At 32.4% G+C, this 25628-nt stretch overlaps 1 protein-coding gene across 1 annotated transcript in view; it reads left to right on the top strand.

The window, feature by feature from the left end:
- The window catches only part of LOC129218733 (uncharacterized), a 126435-nt gene extending 103952 nt beyond the window's left edge, over positions 1–22483 (top strand). Inside the window, exon 16 of the mRNA XM_054853056.1 lies at positions 21307–22483. Coding sequence (XP_054709031.1) covers positions 21307–21471 — 165 coding nt within the window. The 3' untranslated portion in view covers positions 21472–22483. The remainder of the gene's footprint in view (positions 1–21306) is intronic.
- Positions 22484–25628: the final 3145 nt, after the last annotated feature.

Genomic DNA, 25628 nt, shown 5'->3' with positions numbered 1-25628 from the left:
TACTTTTAAACATAATTTTTGAAGTTGGCGCAAAAACAAAAAGTAAAATCCAGTGTAACCATGCTTCGTTCATATTTTTTTCAGAAAATCATCCAAAGTTAGAAACGAAACATTTATATCGTTACTCAAAGATGCTGTTATCAATGCATAATGTATGTGGTAGTAAAGGAACTAGGCCTGGTAAAATTTATAGTTGTAGTTGAATTATGGCGGTGAATGATCTGTTCTATCGTTTTTGCGCCAACTTCAAAAATTATGTTTAAAAGTATTTTCGATGGTGTTTAAAGAATAAAATTATTTTTCCCTTTTTAGAGCAATTTTGAAGTCGGTTCTATTTTTTTTTCATCCTTTTTAGTGTAAATGTATATATTTCTGTAAAAATCAGAAGTTACCATCATGAAACTTTACCCTTTTTTTTCCTAAAAATGCTACATACTAAAAAAAAACTATAAGCACATCTTAAACTTTAAGCGATTGACACTAAAAATGTATTTTACCACTTGAGAAAATGCCGGAATTTTCCAGAATCGGAAAGATACAGAAATCAATAGAACATTCGAGAAAATACGAGAAACAGTAGAAACGAAATCTTAGTAAAATTCACTTTGTCCTAGTCGGGATTTGAACCCGGGTTGCTCGCGTGGAAGGCGAGAATTCTACCACTGAACCCCCGTTATCCACGGAAGGTAAGCGCGAACTTCGTTACAATATTTAATCATTTATTAGGGAAATTGCATGAAATTTATGGTTTTTTGCCCATAACTTTTTTTAAAGGACAAATATGGTCAAACAAAGTAATGGGACCTAAGTTGAGCCATCCCCTATCCATTAAAGAAAGAATCATCAAAATCGGTTCACTAGGTGAGACGCTGTGAGTGGACAAACAAAAAAAAAAAACATACATACGGTATGAACTGATAACCGCCTCCTTTTTGAAGTCGGTTAAAAAGAAGCACAGCTCTTGGTAATCTATCACATTTCTATACATAGGACAAAAGAACTTTTTTAATAGTTGAAAAAAGGAATGTTAATTTTAGTATTAATTAGCATTATGTGTTGATTTTAGTATCACAGTAATTACTCAGCTGACAAAGAGAAAATGTTTCTTTCCCGTAATTATATACACATGTTGAACATGAATTGTTTGACCACTGATGAGATGAAGAGGGGAAGATCAGGTTTATAAGCGGAAATTGACTGCTTGGATTACTTTGCAGAGATGCCAGTTTGCGAAATGTAAAACAGGGGTATATCAAAAAAATAAAAAAAAAAAAGCTTCAAAATACCCCCTTTTCCATTTCATCTTAGCAGCTGGCCAATTTTTAATGCTGAACATGAGTGGACAGTACATGTGGAGCTATGCAGATATATCGATATAAATATTTATGTGTGCATAAGTGTACGAGACAGTTACAAATATACTTGGAAGTGTACAATTGCCATGTAAATGTACAATGCCCTTTTTTGTTTTATTTATTTTATTTTATAGCATTGTCTGCATCACAGCTTAAATTATACAGGGCAGTTTCATTTTATTTCAGCCTTAACACTTGTCATTCTTTAATACATCTTTAAAAAATGAAAACATATCATTAAAACCCTTTGATACATTTTGTTGTGCTTTATATTGCACAATTTTCAGTAATGATTCAACTTGTTTAATTGCCTCTTTCATGAAAAAGAGTTAAAAAGATTCTGTGTGATTGCTAACCTGCCTCCAGGCTTGAACACCTTGATTGTCACTCGCTCAAACCTTGTGAGATTCATGTCATTGTTATTCAGTGCTTACTGAATTTTGCTTCTGCTACTGGTCTGTTTTGAGACTTCTGTTTGGGAATTACTACAATAGATCTATGGTTGCAGTGCTTGGCTCTATTGAGCATCCTCTCTTTCATTTCATTCCCTTCATGCCATCATTAGAAAGAACCAGAGCACAAAACTGCAGGAAATTGCCAGCATGTTGAACTTTTTGTAGGGCTCCATTGTTCACGGAGACCTTGGATTTTATAAACTGTCCTAAAAATGGGTTTTACCTGTTCTCACCGTTGATTACAAGGTACATTTTCAATCCTCACTGGCATTTTTGCAATGTTATTCCACTGAGAGCAAAAAGTTTCTGCAGCGAATTTAGAACTTTTTGCATCCTCCCGAAACAAGGATAACGTTGATGGAATGGATGCACACCTCATCACCACAATGAAAGAAGACCAAGATCCAATCTTCAGCAGGAAAGGTTATGCTTACAGAGTTCTTTGACATAGAGAGTTTGGTGCATGTTTTGTTTATGCCAAAAGAAATGACATTCAATTCGGCTTTGTATTGTCAAATGTTGAACTGATAGAATGTAAGTAAAGAGAGGCACCAGGGAAAACTGAGTGCTGGTGTAATTTTGTTGCATAATAACACCACACCTCAAAAGGCTCAGCAAATGTGCAAACTGCCATACTGATTCAACTTATCAACATATAATTTTCATGCTTTTGGCCAGCTCATAAAGGATCTTGACCGAAAATGATTCAGAAAGGATGAGGAGCTGAAAGCAGTTGTCACCATGTGGTTACATAGCAGTAGAGGAGATACTTATTTATCTAAAATCGAAAAATTGGTTGTCTGTTTGAAAAAATGTTTATACAGTTTCTTGGGAACTATGTGGAAAAGTGAACTTGCATTGTATGAGGATCAGTCAATAAATAACAAGGCAGAGGCCATAAAACAGACTTTATTCGACATTCTTCAAAAATACTGACCGAAATTGTTTAAACACTTATTCCACTGGGAAATTAGTAGCATTCCGTGCTCATAAGTCCTTTGGTTGCTGCTGGAATCAATTATGCATACACTCCTTTACTTCATTATTCAAATGAAATCATTGTCTCCAAAGTGCCTTCTTGAGTTTCCGAAAGATATGGGGATAGATCTGGACCATAAAGGGCATGATTCAAGACTTCCCACATAATTTTCTGCAAAAGCACCTTTTTTGCATTGGCTGTGTGCAGTGACCGATTTACACTTGGGTGCCCCGGGGCACTGACAAATATGGTGCCCCCCCCCCCCCAAAAAAAAGAAATATGAAGGTAATATTTGAATAGGAACTGATGTGATATACACCACCCTTGGCGACTTTTCCTGTTGGCGCCAAGAAAGCGTCGCCAAGAAAACGATGTATGACGACATATGTCATACATCGTTCTTAGCGATGCTTTTTTAGCGCCAACAGGAAAAAATCAGATAAAAAGACATGATCAAAGCCCTTCAGAACACAATATATATAAAAACAACAACAAAAAACATCACAAATATACGCTTCAAAAATACCAGAAACTGGAAAGTTTTTGTAAACAAAGAACAATGACTAGAATGTATTTAAAATGCTTAAATTGACAAATTACTATAACAGCTCACCAATGAAATATGTACCAATAGAAATAAAAGCTATTTTCCAACATGCATTTCATCAAACGAAAACTTTTCTCATACTCTGCTATAAAAGAGCAAAGCGATTCAAATTGCGATGTTTAAAGCGGAAAACATCCCCAAAATCAATAACTATTTCAGCCAAAAAAGCGCTTAGTTACTCAAATGTATGATGTATGAAAAGTAAAAATGTCTCAACAGAACCATCCTAAACATAAACAATACAAAAATACCATACATTTATTTGCTATCCAGACATGCTTTCAAAATACCTATTATGTTTTACATAAAATAACACCTTTATATTTTTATAAAATGCTGTCAACTTATTTTCAGAAATTCAGTACCTGAAGGAGGCACGTTCATAGAATGTCTAAATAATTCGTGGCATCGATAAGAATTAACTTTTAGAACAAAATAACTGTACTATTTTTGTAAAATTAATTTACATACAGTAAAAATAAAGTTAAAAACTACGAGAATCCCTCAAGGATTTGTAAAAACAAAGAATTTCGAAAGTGAGAGTTTTTTTTTAATTCTAAAATAAAGAACTTACCATTTTATGGTATAAATCCTCACACTCAGTCTAAAACAATACATTATATAACAATGGCACGTTACAGATACACACCACGTTGGAGTTAACTTTTAATTAACGTTCAAGTTTGAAGAAAATGACATTTTCTAATGTTTTTACTTCAAAACATAACTACTGAATTTAAACTAACACAAAATAAGCTTTCCTGTAAGGTATATTGCACGAAACAACACCTATCTCTCCTGCGTAAAACCGAGTAAACAACCCAAGTAAACAAGTTTGAACAAGATTGCCTTCGGGTTGCGAAACACGGGTTAATTTCGTCAGGGATGCCATGCTTAAAAAGTTATTGCCTCATTGGCGAGAAAAATATTTCAATTTTGTGAAAAAAATCGGATGTCTCCAGATGGGGGGGGGGGGTATATCACATCTGTACCTTTGAATATTATTTTGATACAAAGAAAACTCTAAAATAAATTCCTGATTTTCATGTAAGAAAATTTTTTACAGTCGCAGATGAAGAAACTATGATGGTTAAGGTAAATCATTCCAACGCAAGGATAAGGTTTTGCGATCAAACTTCCTTCTATTGATAATGAGATAGAGCTAATGAAGATAATTTACTATCAGAAATGAGAGTACGCAAAGGACACTTAGTTCTCTTCAATAGCGAAAATGATCGTTCTCCACTACAATTAGAGATTAGCAAAGTCAAAAACAATTTCAGGGCTGTATCTACATTGGTAAAAATATCCATTTACCAAGTTTATGGATCTTTTTTAACTTTTTGGTCATTAAACTTTCTTTTCCGATGATTGAACTAATATGAATAAATTGATCAGGAAAAGATTCCTCCAAATCACAGGAATAAGATTTTTGAAGATCTTTTGCACTTTCTTGAATATTTTGCTTGTCGCATTCAAACAGCAAGAAAATTTCTTTAATATGCCATCATAGGCTGACATTCTGAATTTTAGTTTTGTTATCAAATTATCAAAGATTACATAAAAACAGGAAACCTTCACACTTTGCTTAGAGTCTAATATGACTTCTTCACATTGTCCATCATAAAACTGTTTTGGAGTTTTTTTCTGTCTTTTTCACTCTGTCTTTTTGCTCAAAAAAAAAAAAAAAAAAATGACAGAAATTTTGTGTCCCCTTTCCTTTGGTGCCCTGGGCCCGGGCCCCGCTGTAAATCAGTCCATGGCTGTGTGTGGTCTAGCGATATCGTGCAACAGGATGGCAGCACACCAATGTAAAAATGGAACTTTTGTGGAAATCTAAGTGGGAAGTCTTGAACCACCCCCCGTATAGTCTAGATCTATCCCCATATGATCCCACATCTGTAGGGAACTCAAGAAGGCACTTCGGGGACAACGATTTCATTCGGACGATGAAGTAAAGGAGTGCATGTGTAATTGGTTCCAGCAGCAGCAAAAGGACTTTTATGACCACAGAATTATGTGATTATTTTCTCATAGAGATAAGTGTTTAAACAATTTCAGTCAGTATTTTTGAAGAATGTTCAATAAAATCTGTTTTATAGCCTCTGCCTTGTTATTTATTGACTGACCTAATATGCTGTGATAGTCGTGTTGCTTTTGTATAGGTTATTTAATAAATGGCTTTACTTTGGAAGTGTAACTTATTTTTTGATTTGCCCTCATATGATCAGTAGATAATACAGTCGCTGCTCATTATAATGACCAAACATTATAAAGACCATTCCATTATGACGACCAATGTTAAAGCCCCAACTTTGTCCCTATGAACTCTAAATTAATTTGCTTTCTGTATAACGACAGTTCTGTATCGGCTGTTTTGATACAGCGACCAAATTTAGCGGACAGTATTTCCGGTGTTTTCTCAATAAAGCAAATTTCTAACTTGAAATGAACTTGATTATTGTTTATGGGCAGATGCATAGGTGTCTTCAGCAGGGTTCATACTTCCTTAAAAATCCTTAAGAAACCGTTAATTTCATCAAGCAAAATTAAGATCCCTAAAAAACCCTTCATTTTCTGAAATTTTCCTTATTTTTTTTAAAAAACTGTATCAAATTTGGTCCCCTTTTACTTATTTTTTTCTTTTTTACCCCTTCAAATCTTTATCTTCCGCGATATCTGCCGAAAGCTTATGTTTTGGAGACATGCCCAACCACACGTACTTCGCCGAAAATTGCTTGCCTTGTTTGAGATTGCAATCTTTCTGCATCCTGCAAATATTTCAATCTTTTTAAATGTTGGAAGGTTTTTTCCACCATATGCTACTTTATATCTGTTCATTTTTTTCATTATTTCAATAATATTTTTATTTCTTAAGTTTATTTTAGAAAAAATGCAAAAGACTATCGAAAAAATGTGGTCTAACTCCCAGTCTCTGATTGTATTTAAACTTGGCATGGTTACTGTTTTTATGTATTTAAGAAAGCTTTCAAAATATTTATGGTGAATCTCTAATGGTTTAGGATAGGCAGGATAGGCTTAACGGCCTGTAAAACTTTTTGGAATTTCACAATTAAATGAAGCAAGTTGTTTTTTTTTTTTAATCCCGAAATAGTATTATGAAGTTTTTCAAACCAAATTATGAGTTCCAATGCAAGGAGAAAGGATAATCAATTATATGTAAATTTATTATTTTTTTTTTAAATGTTTTTTGCAAAAGAAATATTTCCCCCCCCCCAAATATATATATATATAAAAAATTGACAGTTAGAAATTGCTTTCTCTCTTTCAAAATTTAAATTTATATAGAAACAAACAAACTTGCGAGAAATAGTACAATATAGCAATTTTTTTCAAAATGGGATTTTAGTAACAATAACAGATCAAAAGCAATAATAACAAAACACTAGTTTAAATATGTTGAAAAAAAGAGATTTTAGTTATTTTCCTTCAATTTGCCTCTCACTTCAATCATTTATGCTAAAAAATAATGCTTTAATTTACAACTAATTTTCTACGGCTATCCCCATTTTCCTAATCTTTTTTATGATTGAAATTTGAGAAATAAATGCTACTAGTTGACCCGTGCGGAACTCTGCACTGTGCTTCGAATCCTTTCATGTAGCATTTCGCTTTTTAAAAATTTCAGAGAAAGAACATTATGAAGAACAACCGAAAAAAAGATAACAGATTAAAGTAAGCGGAAAAAAGTAAGCGCACAAAAGAAGGCATGAAATTCGAAGCCATCAGCAACAAAACCTCTTTAAACACAAAGTTGTGATAATGTGGTCATCGCGCACCTTTTCACTGTACGTATCTTCAATGCAAACATAAATATCATTAAAAGTGTGAGAGTGACTCAAGAAAAAGCTGTAATTGTGCATGTGAAAAAATGGATTGTGGCAAATACAGTCCTGCATCTGACAGAAAAAAAAGATATTTATTGGCATGGATTTGAATTGGCGCCATTCTGATTAACAGCACGACACTCCAACCAACCGAGCAGTTGCGCCTTTGTTTTTAAATGCCATTCATTGAAGCAATGTGTAATAAAAAACAGCTAAAAAGCTTTTCACCAAAAAAAAGAAAAAGACCATGTGTTTATGTTTTGTCATTAACCAGCATGATGCGCTTTAAAGTTATTCGTAAAAGATGAAATTTGATTAAGGAATGAGGAAGATCTTGCTTAGCAATTGAAACAAACATTTTAGAGGAATAATAAATTAGATTGTGTCAAAAAGGTGTTTTATTTTTTAAAAAATTATACGATTTCACATAGCAGGCTGCTTTAACCGTTACGGCTTGAATGCCAGCACATGTTTTTCTTTTAATCGCACATTTAAAATTTAAAACCAAAACCATTTTTTACGTATAATTGTTCGAACGTAGACAAAATGAACCCCCCCCCTCCTGAAAACAGAGGAGTAGAGAATGATGTCTTACTAATGAAGTTGATTATAATTTTAATGTTTTACATCGTATTCGAATAAATAGTTAAAGGTTTACTGGGTAAAACTCGTAATTTCTATTTTGCGTAGTATTTTTTCATTTATAGAAAGGTCGAACACTGCTATGAGAAAAATATACATTTCAGCATATAATGAAAAAGTTTTTCTGCACAAAAAGGATTCCCTTGAGAACTGAATTTTTAAATCTAATACTTTTTTATGCTTATATTATGCTTAGTGGTCTGAACGGAGTCAAAGTTTTTTAAAAAAAAAGAACACCTTTCGCTAATAGTCAACTTATCTGAATAAGAATGTAGCCTGCATAAAGGAATCAAAACGCCAAGTAGCATTCCCGTCGCATTTATATGCCCTACGCGTGTTATCTGTTGCATGTTATGAGTACATGTAATGTGTAATATTAATCTAAATTAGCTATAGTGTCAAACAGACCGGGCGGGCCCAAAGTTCAGCTAGTTTATAGCCAGCCGAACGCTCTACCGAAAAACTTATCAATAAAACCAAACAACTAAGTCCAGTGCTTTTAAGCTTTATTTAAGAAAATAAATAAAAAAAACAGGGTTTTTTTCCTTCGCCGAAAGCGACGCTAAAAATTGGAAAATTGAATTAAATTTTTGTTTAAAAAAAAATCTGCATAAGAACTACAGGCTGCATCAAAGTTTTGCAACAGCAAGGGGCGTTTCCGAAAAATTGATTTTTAGATCGTTAGTCTCTTTTTCGTCATTAGGCGGCCCGATAAGCTTTAAAATGAGGTGGGAATTTTTTCAAGAAATAAGAGAGATCTTGCAGACCGACAGAAAAATAATCCACAGAAATAATATGTAAGATAAGATATTGAAGAATAGGATGACTAGCTATTTGCTTTTTTTGCCGAAAGAAGTAAAAAAAAAAAGATATTTTTCCACATCAAGTTGTTAATAAGTTGAATTTTTTACTTCATATTCTAATAAATATTCACAGTTTAAGTTAATGAAAAGCATAATTTCAATTTATGGTAGAACTTTTTTTATTTGTTCAAAGGTCAAAAACTGTCATTAGAAGGATTTACATTAATAGTCAGAAAAGATTTATTTTCTTTTCTGAACAACCAACTATTCTACTGTAGTCTGAAATCTTAAACCTGATCCTTATAGTTTTGCTTACATTATGCTTTAGTTTTCTGACCAGGGTCAAAGCTTTAAAAGCAAACAAACAAACAAACAAAACAATTAAGTATTAATTTAGCTACAGATTGCATCAAGTTTTCGTTCCAGTAAAGAGTGTTGCCATCACATTTATTTTATTACCTCACTTGGGTTATTTATTGTTTTCAAGTGTTCATGTAATGCACCCTATTTGTCTAATTTTTTGATGGAGATCGTCTGGGCCGAGCCCGAACACGCATTCATCTGTTTACGATTTGAACGTTCTGCCGATCGAGCCCTTCAGCTCTGTCGGTCACAGCGCAAGTTAAACTTATAAATTTAAGCGATAACCTCAGTCCGGTGCTTTAAAACAGGTTTGTTTGACAGAAAAAACAATTTTTAGACAGTTTTTCATCATTTCCTGCACGATAAGCTTTAAAATGAGGAGTATATCAAAGAAATTGATCAAGAATTGAGGAATTTCTCACGTCGGAACAAAAAACAGGCTACAGAAATAATATATAAGAATATTTGTTGCCATGGATTTGAACTGGCGCCATTCTGATTAACAGCACGACACTCCAACCAACCAAACAGTTGTGCCTTCGTTTTTGAATGCTATTCATTGAAGCAATGTGTAATAAAACACAGCAAAAAAAGGCTTTTTGCCAAAAAAATGTCTATGTTTTGCGTATATGTTTTGCGTCTATGTTTTGTCATTAGCCAGCATGATACGCCATAAAATTATTGGTAAAAAATGGAATTTGATTAAGCAATGACGAAGATCTCACGTAGCAATTGAAACAAACATTCTAGAGAAATAATAAATTAGATTGAATTAATTGCTTTTATTTTTGAAAATTGAAACAATTTTGCATAGCAGGCTGCTTTAACCATTACAGCTTGAATGCCAGCACATGTTTTTCTTTTAATCGAACATTTAAAATTCAAAACCAAAACCAGGTGAACTGAGTCCATTTTTAAGTAATTTTTTGAACTCAGACAAAATGCAGCCCCCCCCCCCCCCCGAAAGTAGAGGAGTAGAAAATGATTTCCTACTAATGAAGTTGATTATAATTTAATGTTTTACATCATATTCGAATAAATTGTTAAAGATTTACTGGGTGAAACTTGTAATTTCAATTTAGGTTTGTATTTTTTAATTTATACAAAAGGTCGAACACTGCTATGAGAAAAATATAAATTTCAGCATACAATAAAAAAGTTAACTGCACAAAAAGGAGTCCCTCGATAACTGAATTTTTCAATCAAATATACTTTTTTTATGCTTACATTATGCTTAGTCTTCTGAGCGGAGTGAAAGCTTTAAAAAAAAAAGAAAGAACACCCTTCGATTAATAGTCAACTTATCTGAATAATAGCTGTAGCCTGCATAAAGGAGTCGAAACACCAAGTAGCTTTCCCTCGTATTTATTTTATTGCCTTACGTGTGTCAACTGTTGTTTGTTGTGAGTACATGCAATGCGTAATATTATTCTAAATTAGCTAAAATGTCGGACAGCTAGGGTGGGCCCGAAGTTCAACTAGTTTATAGCCTAACGCTCTACCAAAAAAACTTATCAATTTAACCGAACAACTAAGTCCAGTGCTTTTAAGCTTTATCAAAAAAGAAAAAAAAAGGTTAATTGTAGAATTTTTTTTTTCGCCAAGAGAGATGCAAAATATTGGAATATTGTATTAAAATTTTGCTTTAAAAAGATTTCATAAGAACTACAGGTTGCATCAAGGTTTTGCAACAGCAAGGGGCATTTCTGAAAAATTGATTTTTAGACCGTAAGTCTAGCCGGGACGATAAGCTTTAAAATGAGGAAGGAATTTCTTCAAGAAATAAGAAAGATCTTGCATACCGACAAAGAAATAATCCACAGAAATAATATATATAGGATAAGATATTGAAGAGAAGTGTTTTAATTTTTGAAAATGTATACAACTTGTTATCGCAGGCTGCTTGAACCGTTATGTCTTAGATCATCACGTGTTCATCACTTAACCGAACGGTTAAAATACAAAATCAGTGGAACTGAGTTTGTTTTTTTAGCGTAGCTTTTCGAGTGTAATAAAAATGTGAATCCATTTGTTTTTTGCCAAAAGAAAAAAAAATTATATTTTACCCATCAAATTGTTAGTAATTTTAATGTTTTACTTCGTATTCTAATAAATATTCATAGTTTAACTAAATGAAAAGCATAATTTTAATTTTTGGTAAAAAAAAATTTTATTTGTAAAAGGGGGATTTATAACTGTCATTAGAAGAATCTACATCATGGGTGCAAGACCTTCCGTCTCAGGACGGATTTCCGTCTTGGACAAAATTTCTGAGACGGAGGTCGGGACGGAAAGAAATTCGATTACTTTCCTTCAGTTTTTACTAAAAAAAGAAAAATTGAGTATTCGAAAAATATGCTTTAATTGCAGGACCTTTCCATAACCACGAATTTACATGGGCATTCTCTTGATTTTCCGCCATGGGCTTGTTTTGTTTACAACGTGGTTTTGGAGGTGTGTGTCCTTTCGTTTTTTTTTTCTCATTTGCCATTTCATTAATCGCCCATACCATTCCCCCACCTTTCTTTCTTTTCTGGTTTGTTCGCGCTATCTTGGGGAGACTTTCCGATCAAAACTGGTTTATGTTGCAAAAGTGAATCTTATGTCCCATGCGATTTTATTGCTGCAAAAAAAAAAAAGATTTAAGATTGCCAAAAAAACTAATGGCTTGGAGCCCCGATTGCTTTTACTCCTAACATCATCCAACATCGCCTAAAATTGCGTTTTTGGAACTTCAATTTCGAAACATTGCCGAAGGAGAGTTCTTGAACTCCGTCCCTTCGATAATGCATTGAAAAAGTGTGTAAATGTTATGAAGGAGGGAGTACAATTTCGTTTTTAAAGCTTCGATTTCGGGGAGAGCCAGCGCCCCCTTCCTCTTTCTATAATGTTTTTGAAGATCACCCAATATTGTGATTTTGGGACCCTGAACGTCTCCTTTCCCTGAACTTTACCAAAATGGCCTATCATTGCGCTTTTTAGACTTCAATTTAAAACTAGTATGTTGTGGCTATCACGAAACTTTCTTCTATATTTCTCTTTTTTTTCTGATCCCTCCCCATGCTTGACGAGGAAGCAATATTCCCAATGAAAACAAAATTACACATGCAAAAACTTGACGACCATCCCAATGTCTGAATTATTGCAAAAGCAAAGCAAAGAGCGAAAATTGAAAGTTATTTTAAAAGCCTTGCTTGAATTAATTACAAATATTTTATTTGTTAACAAACATAAGATGGCAACAGTTAAAAATTTTAAATCATTGAGATAATATTTCCGATCATTTCCATACAATTAAAATCACGGGAAATACGCAGACGACAATCTATTACGATTTATCTTTCTTATTGTTGCATTAATAAAGCTATTTTTATTCAAAAAAAAAAAAATCAACACCTCTTGTAGCGATTGGCGTCAAAATTGAACCAAAGCCTGTTTACATATGGATTCACATATATTCCAAATTTCAACCAGAACGTAGCATTACTTCTTGAGATAGGGCACTCACAATGGAAAAAAAGAACGGGCGATTGCGCTACCCCCTTTTTAGCTGTTGACACCAAAATAAAATCAGCTCTTATACCCACTAAGGACTACTTGACAATAAATTTTTCTTTCATTCCGTTCTTTATTTCTTGAGATACAGCAGTCACAATTGACGACGAAAAACGTTCTATAGCTCAACCCCCGTTCGAGTTATTGACACCAAAATTGAATCAGCACCTGTTCCTGTTACTGGCAACATATGGACCAAATTTTGTTTGATTCCGCCAGTTACTTCCTGAGGAATAGCGATCACGCGTAACTCAAAAAACGTCCCATTGCTCCACCCCCCTTGGAGGAATTCGCGCCAAAAGCCAATGGGCACAAGTTCACATAGGGGCACATATGTGTACCAAATTTCATTCGATTTCATGCGGTAGTTTTTGCTGTAGAGCAGCCACAAAAAACTGGTCACACACAGACGTGACACACACACACACACACACACACAGACAGACAGACATTTTCCAAAAATAGTCGAAATGGACTCAGCACACCTCAAAACGTTCGAATCCATCAAAATTCCAAATTCGAAAATTTGCACGAATCCAATACTTTCTTCTACACTGTAACAAATTTCGGAAACGTTTCTGGATATATCGGAAACGTTTCCGAAATAGTAGGAATCCTTCATCCAATAGCGAACTCCTCATTATTCAGAAAGCTTTTTGTTATTTCAAGAAATCTAGAAGCGGAAGTGATGACGCAACGCTTCGAAACGTATTTCATCCTTCCAACACGAGCGCCAATGAGTCGGAAATATTTTTTTCTTTATCTATGGTTGCTGCAGTCAGCAACTGTTTAGCGTTGGATTGCTTGTTATTTCTTGTCTAGAGAGTAGCAAAATGTGTCGAAACTAATTTTACGCCTTTGCATTTTGGACTGCCCTTGATTTTTTAGACGATGTACGCAGCTATTAAGTTAGTTAATAACCATTTGATTCTTTACAATTTCCAGTGCTACTATAATTAGATATATATTGTGTGTTCAAGCGTGAATAGTTTCAACACGTTTATACTTAATGAAACGAAACTCTTTGGATTACTTATTCAGTTGTAATGGAGGTACTTAGATTTTCTTTCGCTCATGTTCACTTGTTAGTATTTATGAATATTTTAAAACATGTTGTTACATACATTTATATTTTTGTTGATTTGCATTTGATGAGGCTCCAATTGTAACTGTTTTTGGGTTTATCGAATTAATTTAAAGTTATCCTACATACCTATGTGTGCGATGTACTATTTGTTGTAACCAACTGAAACTGATTAATTACGCAAAAGAAAAAAGATTTATATTTGAGAAGCAATCACAGAAAAGTTATTTCGAAATAGTTGGATGTACATACATTTTGGTTCAAAAAGAAAAAAAAATCTATTGTTTAATTCATTAAAAATATGGTAATGCAAATGTTTTCTAGTATTGTAATATGCTTCACAAAAAATGTGCCAGTATTATTTATCTTTTTTTATTATAATTTATTCATTCATTTAAAAAATATTTATACCATTAGAAAATGACCCAGTTATCTATTAGTAAGCAACATAGTTATGCAATTAATTCATGTGCTTATTCATTTTGTTAAATGTGGTTGACAATAAAAAATTCCTTGAGATTAGTTTACCTCACCAATTTCTCTGTTGGTACTTTTCGGTACACTTTGTACGTCAGAGAATTTGACTTGAGGTGAACGAATTCCGGAACGCGAAGGGTAGGTAAGTTCTGTCAAATTTTATTCGAAAATAAAAGCTATCAAGTTTGATACAAGATATGTTTTTAAGTTCTGCATTCAAAAATACAATATGTTGATAATTTTGTCTTGAAAATATTGAGAGAAAAACTGAAGTTTAAGATTATTTAACAAACAATCCCACTTTTGAGAAAGCACCCCCCCCCTCCCCTCCCCTGACAATTTTGTGATTAGGAATGAAACTACTATATTATTTCAGAAATTTTCAAAAATTTATAAATTTGCATATGTTATGCTGTTAACCATGCTATTTGTCATTAGAAATTCAGAAAAAAAAAATCCACGAATGATTCTAAAATTGCTTGTTTCATTGCTCTTATATATGAAAGAATTGAAACTGATATGGTATGCAATACTATAGTAAAGAATTATATTTTAGAAAAAATCACGGAAAAAAAATTCCGAAATTCTCGGAAACGTTTTTGAAAATTGTTTGGAGAATTCCGAAATACTCGGAAACGTTTTCGAAACTTTCATGAACCACATCTGCACAGAATACTCAGAAACATTTCTGGAAATTACAGAAAGAGGATTCCGAAATACTCAGAAACGTTTCTGAAAGTTACAGAAAGAGTATTCCAAAATACTCAGAAACATTGAAAGAGGATTCCGAAATACTCAGACACGTTTCTGGACATTACAGAAAGAGAATTCCGAAATACTCGGAAACGTTTTTGAAAATTTCATGAACCGCAGCTGCACGATATACTCAGAAACGTTTCCGGATTTTTTTTACAGTGTATATATTAGATATAGAAGAAAGTAAAAATTGAAGTTTCTGAATTCAAGGAGAGCCCCCAAAGCCCAGACCCCCAATTATTGGTGGTTTTTGGAACTACGATATCAAAACTCTTAAATATTGCAATTAAAACTACAAGGTCCATATTGTTAGAAAAGTCAAAAGGGGAAAAATACAGAGTAAACACAGATTCCAAAATTGCCATACTCAAAAACTACAACATTTATGATCGTAAATTTTTCCTTAAGCACGCATGTGGGGGGGGGGGGGGGGGGCTCAAAATATTTTCCGTCTTGAACACATCACCAAACTTGCACCCATGATCTACATTTCAGTATACGGTTTATTTATTTTTTTTCTGAACTAAAAACTATTCCATTCTAGTCTGAAATTTTAAACCTGATACTTTTATTTTCGCTTACATTATGTTTTAGCTTTCTGACCGGAGCCAAAGCTTAAAAAAAAAAAAAAAGAAGAAAAAACAGTTAGAATTAAGAATCAATATAGCTACATGTTGCATCAAGTTTTCGTAACAGCAAGGAGCGTATCCACTTATTACCGCAAATGTATTATTTATTTGTGTTAATGTAATGCGTGATGTTTGTCTAATTTTTTGATGCAGATCGTCCGGGCCGGGCCTGAACTCTCATTCTTCTGATTACCATTTGAACGCTCTGCCGATCGAGCTATTCAACTCTGTCGGTCCCAATGCAAGTTAAACTTTTAAATTTAACTGAAACTATCAGTCCGGTGCTTTTAAACATGGTTTTTTTTTTTTTGACAGAAAAAGCAATTTTTAGACCATGGGTCTATTTTTCGTCATTAGCCTATGTGCCATGTATTGTATTTATTACTACCCAATCAATTTCAAGCATAATTAATAGGGAAAAACTTTCGTATTATCTTTGAAACTGGTCTTTGAAATTCGCCATTTTGTGTTGAATTTTGGAATGTCATGGCCTCAAAGGGCTATTTTGATCTCATCCCTTTTCTGCTTGATTTTAAGAATTCTTTTTTTTTGGGGGGGGGGGAGGGAAGTTTCCTCCTTTTTGATTTTTTATCACCCTGTGATGTGTGAAATTTTAAAATTTTATTCACTGATAATGGGACATCCCAGTTAATTGCACCTATCCCTGCTTTTTGGAAGCAATGATGCATTTGTGCATGCGTATATATAATATGTATCATGTACTTTGCCCCCCCCCCTCTGGAAAACTTTTAAGGGGTTACAGTACCTCAAAAATAACCAAACGATCAAAAAAATTTTATTGCTTATTTCGAAACTAAACACTAGTCCAAACACGGGAAAAGTTTCATTGCTTTAGTTGAAATATTTAAAAAGTTATGAATGGTTTTAGGTCATGCTCGCTATGTGTTCTTATGCAAAAAGAAAACTTTAAATTGATTTTTCTCGATGATCTTTTTTTTTTTTTTTTTGTGTTTTCGTGTCATAAGAATCCCTAAGGTTTTTTTTCTATTTAAGATATAGCTTTAAAGTAATACTTTTTGCAATTAAGATAATATATTTAACAGAACTTTGCATTGGATAAGCATTTTATAAATTATTCAAATGTTGAGAGCATGTTATACCTTTAAAAACCAAATTTTTTTGAAAAAAATTACGATTTTTTCCGTAATTGATCACAGAAAATTTTCTAGTAAACACAAAAGCAAATGAATGCACAGATTTTTAGAGATGATGATTGTGATCGTTTAGCAAAAAGATTTTTTTACATTAGTTTTAAAACAAAAAAGCCTTAGGGATTTTAAAAAATTGAAATTTTCCTAAATGTTTTCCTGCATGTTATGGTTTCAACAAAAAATAGAATTTACTTAAATTAAAAAAAATTGCTTGAAGGGTACTGTGACCCCTTAAATGGTATACCTAAAGTTATCTAATCATTTCTCCGATGAGTCTTTAAAATTTTTTGAGAGTCCTTAAAAAGTCCTTAATTTTTACTTTCAAAAATGATTATGAACCCTGTTCAGTGTTCAATCCAACTTTGAGAAGGGGGGGGGGATTGGGGAATTACCACTCACCACAGCACAGAAAAAATAATGGGAGGAAAAAAGTGAAATTTCCAGATTCCTGATGAAAAGGGGTTAACAGATATATTGGTAGTGTTGTTGTTTGAATCACGTGGTTTTCAAGAGTTTGTTTCTGCACTTGACGAAGGTGAAGATTACAAAGTGAATGTCTTTATAGCCTTTGCATCTCTCTAAAGTAGCATGGAATGAAGTCTCAGAAAAGACTAATTCAAGAAAGAATTGTTTTCATCATGCTGATTTTAAAAAGCCAAAAGAAATGGAACTACTGCTGAAGGGATTGGTCAGGCAATCCAAGATGAAAATTTTAATGAAGAAAATAAAATGCTGTAAAAACCTTATAAGATGTGAAATTGGATAAAGCTTTTAAAATTTGACGACTATACTAAATTGATTATGATTTAGAATGGTTCGAACATCTGTCAGAAGATGAGCTATCTCTTGATATTTTGCACAAAAACAAATTGATGTATCATGATCAGATAAAGAAATTGAGACCGAAGTTACTAAAAAGAAAAATGTTTCGAATGCTCAAGGGACTTATAAATGTTTCTTTGAAAGGCAAGAAAAACACTATTTATCATCTATAACTAAAATAGAAAATTATGGTTTGAAAAAATCATGTGAGCAAAAAACTTTTTCTGATTTTATCTTCAAAAATAAATGATTGTTAGAATGTAAAAATATTTTTGTATACATTCTACTTTAAAATCTGTTAATATTTTTTTTAATACTTTTTTTGCATCCATATTTTTTTTTTTAATTCTGAGGATAAAAAATAATTTGGAGATTTAACTGGAATCTTTGAAAAAGTGCCAATTTTATTGGAGTAACGGAACATGCATGAAGTATGTATATTTGTTTAATACTACCTGTTATAACAACCACTCGTTTTAAGACCTTTTTCTATGGGGTGGAAACGGTCATTACATTGAGCGTTGACTGTACAACACTATTCCAGTAATTTCTTGGATCATCTATTAGGTTCAAAATGTTGCCAAATTCAGAGACTTATAAAGATTCCCCTTAAAATTTTGCATCAAAAATAGTACACAAAAATGAAGCCAGATCACTAAGCTCATTGACTCCTACGTTAAAGAATGTGCTAAGCAGGGAAAATTATCATTTAGGAAACGTTTCAAAAGGTAAGGTAATTTAGATCGAAAATTATTGGACTAAATGCCAAATTTAGCAAGATTACAACAAATTAAGTGCGTAAAAAAATATCTATTTTCAAAATTTGTTACAATATTTTGACTACTCTGGTTTCCGGCTCCTTTCACATATTTTAGCTTCATGATTTCAAAGTTAATGAAAGATAAAATTTTTGAAGGAAATCTTAACCTATAACAGCTAAAGCCAGTGTACCTCACATGGGTGACACACGTGTTGTCCCCCCCCCCTTCAAATTTAAAAAAAAAAGTTTTAAGGTTCAATGTAAACATGAAATTCATACAATGTTCAGAAATGATTGCATGCTTTTAGAACAAAATTTTAAGTTAGCTAATGCACAAAAGAAAAAAAAAAAAGTAAGCAAAAAATGTGGAACCTTTTTAAATAACTTGCCCTAGATGCCTATGTGCAGGACCGTTATTAGATCAAAAAAGTAAAGTGGTGTATGAAATTAATTTCTCTTCGATTATTTTAAACAGTGGGAAAGATAATGGATTTTAGTTTTTTTTTTTTTGGTTTAAGATTAAGTCACCTCTATACCTAAATACGGACAATAAGATTCTAGTGCCGAGTTTAATAATCACGTCATAATAGGGGGCGATTCGAAGGGGTTTCTCCCCCAAAAATTTTTCAAATTTATAGTCTTAAAAATGCATTTTAGATGAGCTATGATAATGTTTGATGTAACAAAGAAAAACTACAGGACTTGCAGACTGATTGCCCCTATTAACTTCTTGCGTGTATTACATGTTATCATTTTGGACTGTTACAGTTTATATTTGAACATTTTATCTCTTTGTGCTTTTATATTTTTACAATTTTAGATGCTACATTTTATATTTTTACAATTTTTCAATTTTCAATGATGAGAGTGGTCAGAGGACAAAAAGGAGGAAATCTAAAAAGATTTGAAAAATCATGTGGAAAAGGGATGATGTTCAAAACTGCACCAAAATACCCCCTGGAAGCCATGATATTAAAAAATTCAACAAAAAATGGCTAATTTAACTTTCAAAGCCAACACAGATATTTTCTATATTAATTATGGTTGAAATAATTGGGTGTTTATTAATACATGGCACATATTGTTCAAAAGCAAAGTACAGTACAGTCTCGAAAATCTGAGTCTCAAAAGTCCTAGGTGCGGATCCGCTTAATTTGAGGTGTTTTGTTGTTTTTTTAAGGTATACTTTTTATAGACAAAAAATGTTTAATCTGAAAATTGAAATATTTTGCTATGTAGAACTTCCCTTACCCATAAGGTAATAAAAATATATTGAAAAGTTTGTCAATAACACTTGCCAAGTGTCATGAAATATTCATTGACTGTTAGAGATGGATTGTGAGATGCCTTGGAGGAAGTAGGAAGTAGGTAGACACAAAAATAGCTTGAAATTGAAACATTGTTTTGCCTCAAAGAATGAACAAATAGTTCATTCAGAATATCTAATTGCAATTATAAATGTAAGTGCAAAACTTGACGCTGTACGAAGGGTATACACAAAATTTTATCCTTCTGTCACTAACGTTTTCGTATTATGTTAGGTACATAATACGTATGCTCACACATAGACTCAAATGTCACGACAAAACTCATCAAAACTTATTCGAGGACAATCAAAGGGCATTTTTTTGATTGCCTACAAGTTTACACACAAACGTGCAGACATCTGCACATCAAGAAAAAAAACTAATCAAAACTCGCTTAGGGTTAATGAAAACATAAATTTATGTCGATATTTGAGTGATGAATTTTTCAAGGAGACAATATTTTCTTTTCGGAGCGTTTGGAAGTGAATGGCACACGTTCTTATTTAGTCCAAAGAACTTTTTGGATAATCCAAGGTGGTGCGAGCCCCGATTACCTCGGATTTTTGAGACTACTGTATTGGTTTTTTAGGATTAAAAAAAAACAACTTGTAGCTTTCTCATGAAATTCCAAAAATTTTAACAGTTTAGTTTGTAGAGCCTAAACCATTTGAGATTCACCATAAATATTTCGCACGCTTTCCTAAATACAGAAAATAATTTCATTAAAATCAGACCGTGAGAGTCAGACCACATGTTTTTGATCGAATTTTGCATTTTTTCTGAAATAAATTTAAGAAATAAAAGTATTATTGAAATAATGAATAAAATACGTAGATATAAGATAGTATATGATAAAAAAAACCTCCACACATTAAAAATGATTGAAAAATGGGCAGGATGCAAAAAGATTGAAATCTCAAACAAGGAACGCAATTTTCGGCAAAGCATATGTTTGATAGCGTTGGCTTGTTTTCTGAACATATGTCTTTGGCAGATATCAAAGAAGATGAAGATTCCAGGGGGAAGAAAATAGGGAGAGAAAATTATGAAAAATCAGAATCTTTTCAGATTTTTTGGAAAAATAGGATCGTTATGAGGCTTGAAAGAGGCAACAAAGGGAAAAGGTTTTAAACACCAATGGAAAACAAACGGAATTCCGGCAAAAACGAGAAAAATCGCATTGCTAAATTTTACATTTGTAGATCCTACCTATACATTTTTTACTTGTTACAATTTACATTTTTATAGTTTACTTTGTTGCATTTTTACTCTCTCTTCATGTGTGTTGAGTGTACTATCTATGTGCACTCTAGTCAATGAATTTTTATTGTTCAACTGCTACTGCAAAAAAAATCGTTGTTTGTCGTGGTGATGGAACTGCATTTGATGCAGTAAAAATAATTTAAAATATTGGGAGAAATTTTCTGAATTAAAATATTGATATTTTTTAAAAACTTGCAATTTTACTTTGTGTGTCACCCCCCAGACGAGTGACACCCGGGGCGGACCGCTCCTCTGTAGTGACGCCACTGCTAAAGTTACAATATTTTGTGATCATATATATCTTTGCAAACTTAAAACATTTTATCTATACTTTGAAAGTAAACCTATTTCTATGAAATTTTTGACAGCATTACATGTTAAGCATGTTTCATTTGCATATGTTAAATGTTTTTCTCTTTTTTTCTATAGATGGAACAGCAAAGTTCAATTATAAGAAATTTACAAGAAGCACTTGTGCAATCTAAGCGTGCCTTTGATGCAGCATATCCTTCAGTTTTTTCATCTAATCCATCCTTAAGTACTTTAGGGAATGACTTGAGATCATCATCTAAAAGTTCTATTGTAGATATTTGATGGTTTATAAAAATTAGGCATTAAATATAAATTAATATTTTTTTAATATATAAAAGCTAAGTTTCTAAAAAACTGAGTGCATGTTCTAAATGTGCATAAAAAATACATTTGTGATACAATATGGGTGACAGTCAGAGGGCTAAGATATTATTATTATTTTGTGAATTCTCCATAAGGTAACTAGTGTGTTAATACACTAGTTACCTTGATTAAAGTGAAAAACAACGTAAATCAAGCACAAATATTGGAGAAGATACAGCCAATTGAAGAAGAGCATTGCTGTATCTTCTCCAATATTTGTGCTTGATTTACGTTGTTTTTCACTTTAATCATATTGTAGCACAAAGCTTATATGATAATTTTTCATACACTGGTTACCTTATGGAGAATTCACAAAATTAATTGATATTTTTACTCAACCAATTCATTTTCATTGTTTAAAAATATTTTTTGGCTGAAAATGTTTCAGGCTTTTGTTTTGTCTTGAGCTCAAATTCTGGTTTACAAAAATGCTGCCCTTAATTTTATAGTTTTTCTGACTATTGCAAATGTTTTACAAGACTTGCATACCTTTGTGACATGGCATCTGCTTTAGTTTTCTTTTTATCACATGTGTCATTAGAATTCATATGACATACCTTATTCTGATTTTTTTTCTATTGATTTATATAAAGAAAATTAACTCAAAACTTCTAGTCACTTAGGTGTTGAAATCTTCATATGTTAGTTTTGTTTAAAAATTATTAATACAAAAATACTCATATGACTTATCATAATATGTATGCTTTTCTGAATATACAGTTCCTATTTTTGAGAAGATATTAGTAAACTTGCTGTTATTCAGTAGCCTTTTTTAAAAAGTAAACTTGATTTGCCTTTATGTACAAATTATAGGTTCATGTACAAATGTTTGCACTGTGTAAGAAGTGTTTGTTATTTATATAAAACATGTTGCAATATTCTCGGCTGTACTTGTATTGAAAGAGCAGAGAAGTTTTTTGAGAAGAAATAAATTAATGCTTTGAAATTTTAGTTTACTTTGAGCATCTCATTTAAGGTCCATTTCAATTCTAAATCTTCACTAATGTGACAGCATTGGGCATTAGGGTGCAAAAAAAAAAAAAAAATATTTTCATCAAATCAAGATAATGCTGAAAAATTGCCTCTAAAATAATTTCCTTAATACAAAATGCCAACCTAACAAACTGAAAGATCTGAAGAGAGTTTTGCAAAAGAAAAATCTAACATATATCCATGTGATTGCTCGGCAACAAAAGAAAGCCAAGTTATTTTACAGAATTCCATGAATCTGAATATTAGAAACTGTGGAATTTGGTTAACTATCAGAAAATGTTTCAAATTGTTAATTTTTAAAGAATATCATTTTTTTTTCAAATCACCTAAGTACTTATTAAGAACTGCTTCCTCTTAATTAATTTTTTATCACTGAACGTTTAAATGATTTACTACCTTTTTATGAAACAAATAGTGCATCTATGTTTTCAAAATTAAATTTGAAAGAATTTTTATATTCTTTCAAATTGAATTTGTTAATTTCAAAAGGAAGCTTAAAAAATCATTGAAACAACGAAGTTAGATTCTTGTACAAGATGCAAAAAAATTGTTCTTTGAAAACGTCAGGGTTATTTTGCTTGTAGGCTTAAGGGTCATGGTACAAAAAACTTTGGTTTTAGATGTTGGATTTTATTAAAAAAATATATATAGCTTCAGCTTTCTTTTAAATTAATTTATATTGTACCTTTTAAGCACCTTTATACTCTCATATAGTTAGTCTTATTCTTTATTGATTATTTTGTCACTTTCTTTTGTAGTTAAAAATTTTGAACCCAAACAGAGGGTACAGGTTGGTAAATATATATTTTAAATGGTATTTTAAAACTTTTTGTTTTGCAAAAGTTGCATGTTGTATGAGGAACACTATTTGAACTGATTAAAATTTACATATGTCTTAAAATGATTTTTTTTTTTTTTTTAAATGTTGTATAAAGTCGTCTCTCACTGCTTCGCACTTTGACTTTCGCGGCTTTAATACATCTCGGTTTTTGTAGGGTTTTTTTTTTTTTTTTTTTTTTCAAGTATAGTAATTAGCCTTTTTTATGCACTGGCGAAAACTTTTTTCTACAAAAGAATCACAAAGTATATGTCTTTTAAGTAAGGCCTGATGGGCTAGTTGTATTAGTTGAGGGAGTGGAGGCATAATATCGCCAAAGAAAGTGTAGGGAATCACTATCTCATTTTAATTGTTAAGCACTAACTGGAAAGTATAAATCACTGTATTATTACTAGGGGATAAATACATCTGTAAATGGTGTTCAACAATGTACTAGCTTTTTAAGTTGTATACATAAATGTAGAGGAAGAACGGGGGCTCCTACGGTCACTAACGGGCAATTGATTCATCATTGAACGAGTTGAGGTTTTTTCATAGACTAGCAGTAGTGTGTAAGAACTGTGTGTGTGTGTGTAGTTTATTTCTCAATAATTTTAGAGATAATTTAATTAGAGAATTTTAATAATTTAATAGATACCAATTAACAATGTGATATCTATTACGTCTAACTTATCTAATTTTCTCATATTTTGTGCAATATATTAAGTAATACAAATGTAATGGTGGCTAAGGGTGCTGTTTTATGTCTAGGGGGCTCTAACTATGATAAAAACCTATTTAAATTGCTGTAAGTTTTATGCGCTCTAATTAGAAAAATATATACAGAATCCAACTTTGCGGAAATTCAGTTATCGCGGTCAAGTCTGGAACGAATTAACCGCTATAAACGAGATTTGAGACTGTACTTCATTTTAGCTGATTGTATAGCCTCCATTTTATCTATATTGTAATACAAATAGTCATGTTTTGCTTTTCACATTGTGTTGATTTAAAGTTAACACAACATTTTATTTAGAATTTACCAAAGACAGTGATTCAATTTTAAATAATAAAAAAATTTATTACATAAACAATGCTTAGAGGAAGTGGTTTAAATATGGGCCATGGTCTAAATACGGGTCACCTGCTGAAAATGAGGGAAGGGGGTTGTGCGCAGTCGCAAAAGTGGTACCGAATGAATCAAGAGGAAGAGGCAAAAGCGAAGTGAGCAAATGACCTTCATACCTAAAGCACGTGCTTTGCCAAGAAATGTTTTAATAAGAAACACTCGCTTTTGAAGAACTCAAAACTTTTTGAAGCTAGTACAAGTTGATTTATGTCTTTCTAATTTATGCAGTGAAGTGATTTTTATCTGAAACCAAAGTAGATTATATGAGCTTTCTTTCAGTGTACTTAATTTGAAATATTTGTTCCTTTAGTAATGGTTTAGTGCACCATAAACTTAAAGTACTGAGTGGTCTTAAAAGGGGTACCGAAGGTGTTTCAAAAACGGGCTAGCCTGTTTTTTGGGCTATTATTTATAAACTAGCTGTTTTTGATACTTGAAAGTTTTGATTTTATATAATGACTTGAACTAGTCCATATGAAATATCTCCTATCCCCACTACTGCAAAGAAAAGGAACAATCATGGCCACAAGAGTGCCAAGACGGGCATCATTACTGGATCACCTTACAAAAACAAACTGGCAAAAAGTGAGAGCGTGCATTTAGCAACAGTTGGAAAATTGTGAGTGGGGAATCAGTTGCCCGTGAAAAGAGAAAACATAGTAAAATCTTCAAGCCAAGCGAACAAGTCGAAGAGGGAAATTTCAACTACAGAAATCGCACTCAAAAGGAAACCACACTGATCTTCCTACCAATGGCAACAACAAGTATGACAAGTTGGTGTTTCATGTTTTTGATAAATCTAATGATGGCAATGTAAAATGCTTATTTTACGACCAATTCTGTTCAGATGACATTACAGGAGAAGTGTGGATTCTCTGCTGCAAGGCAAGCCATCTGAGTGTGTGGGATGGAAAATAAAAGGTTTATTACATTTTTAACTTCTGCAACTAAAAAATAGAAAACAAAAAAATATTTTTCATAAAAATATCTAAGATAGCAGTACCCACCTGGCGATGCCCGTGCTAAGAATTTAAAGGAATTCCGTTGAGTAAAAAAAATCCAAGCCCCCCCCCCCCCTCTTTGTAAAATAATCGTTTTTCAAAAAACATTTTAAAGTCTTTTTGGAATTTAAAACAA

This window comes from Uloborus diversus, chromosome 3 (genome assembly GCF_026930045.1).
Source record: "Uloborus diversus isolate 005 chromosome 3, Udiv.v.3.1, whole genome shotgun sequence".
NCBI lineage: Eukaryota > Metazoa > Arthropoda > Arachnida > Araneae > Uloboridae > Uloborus > Uloborus diversus.
This window is presented reverse-complemented; position numbering and strand designations above follow the sequence as displayed.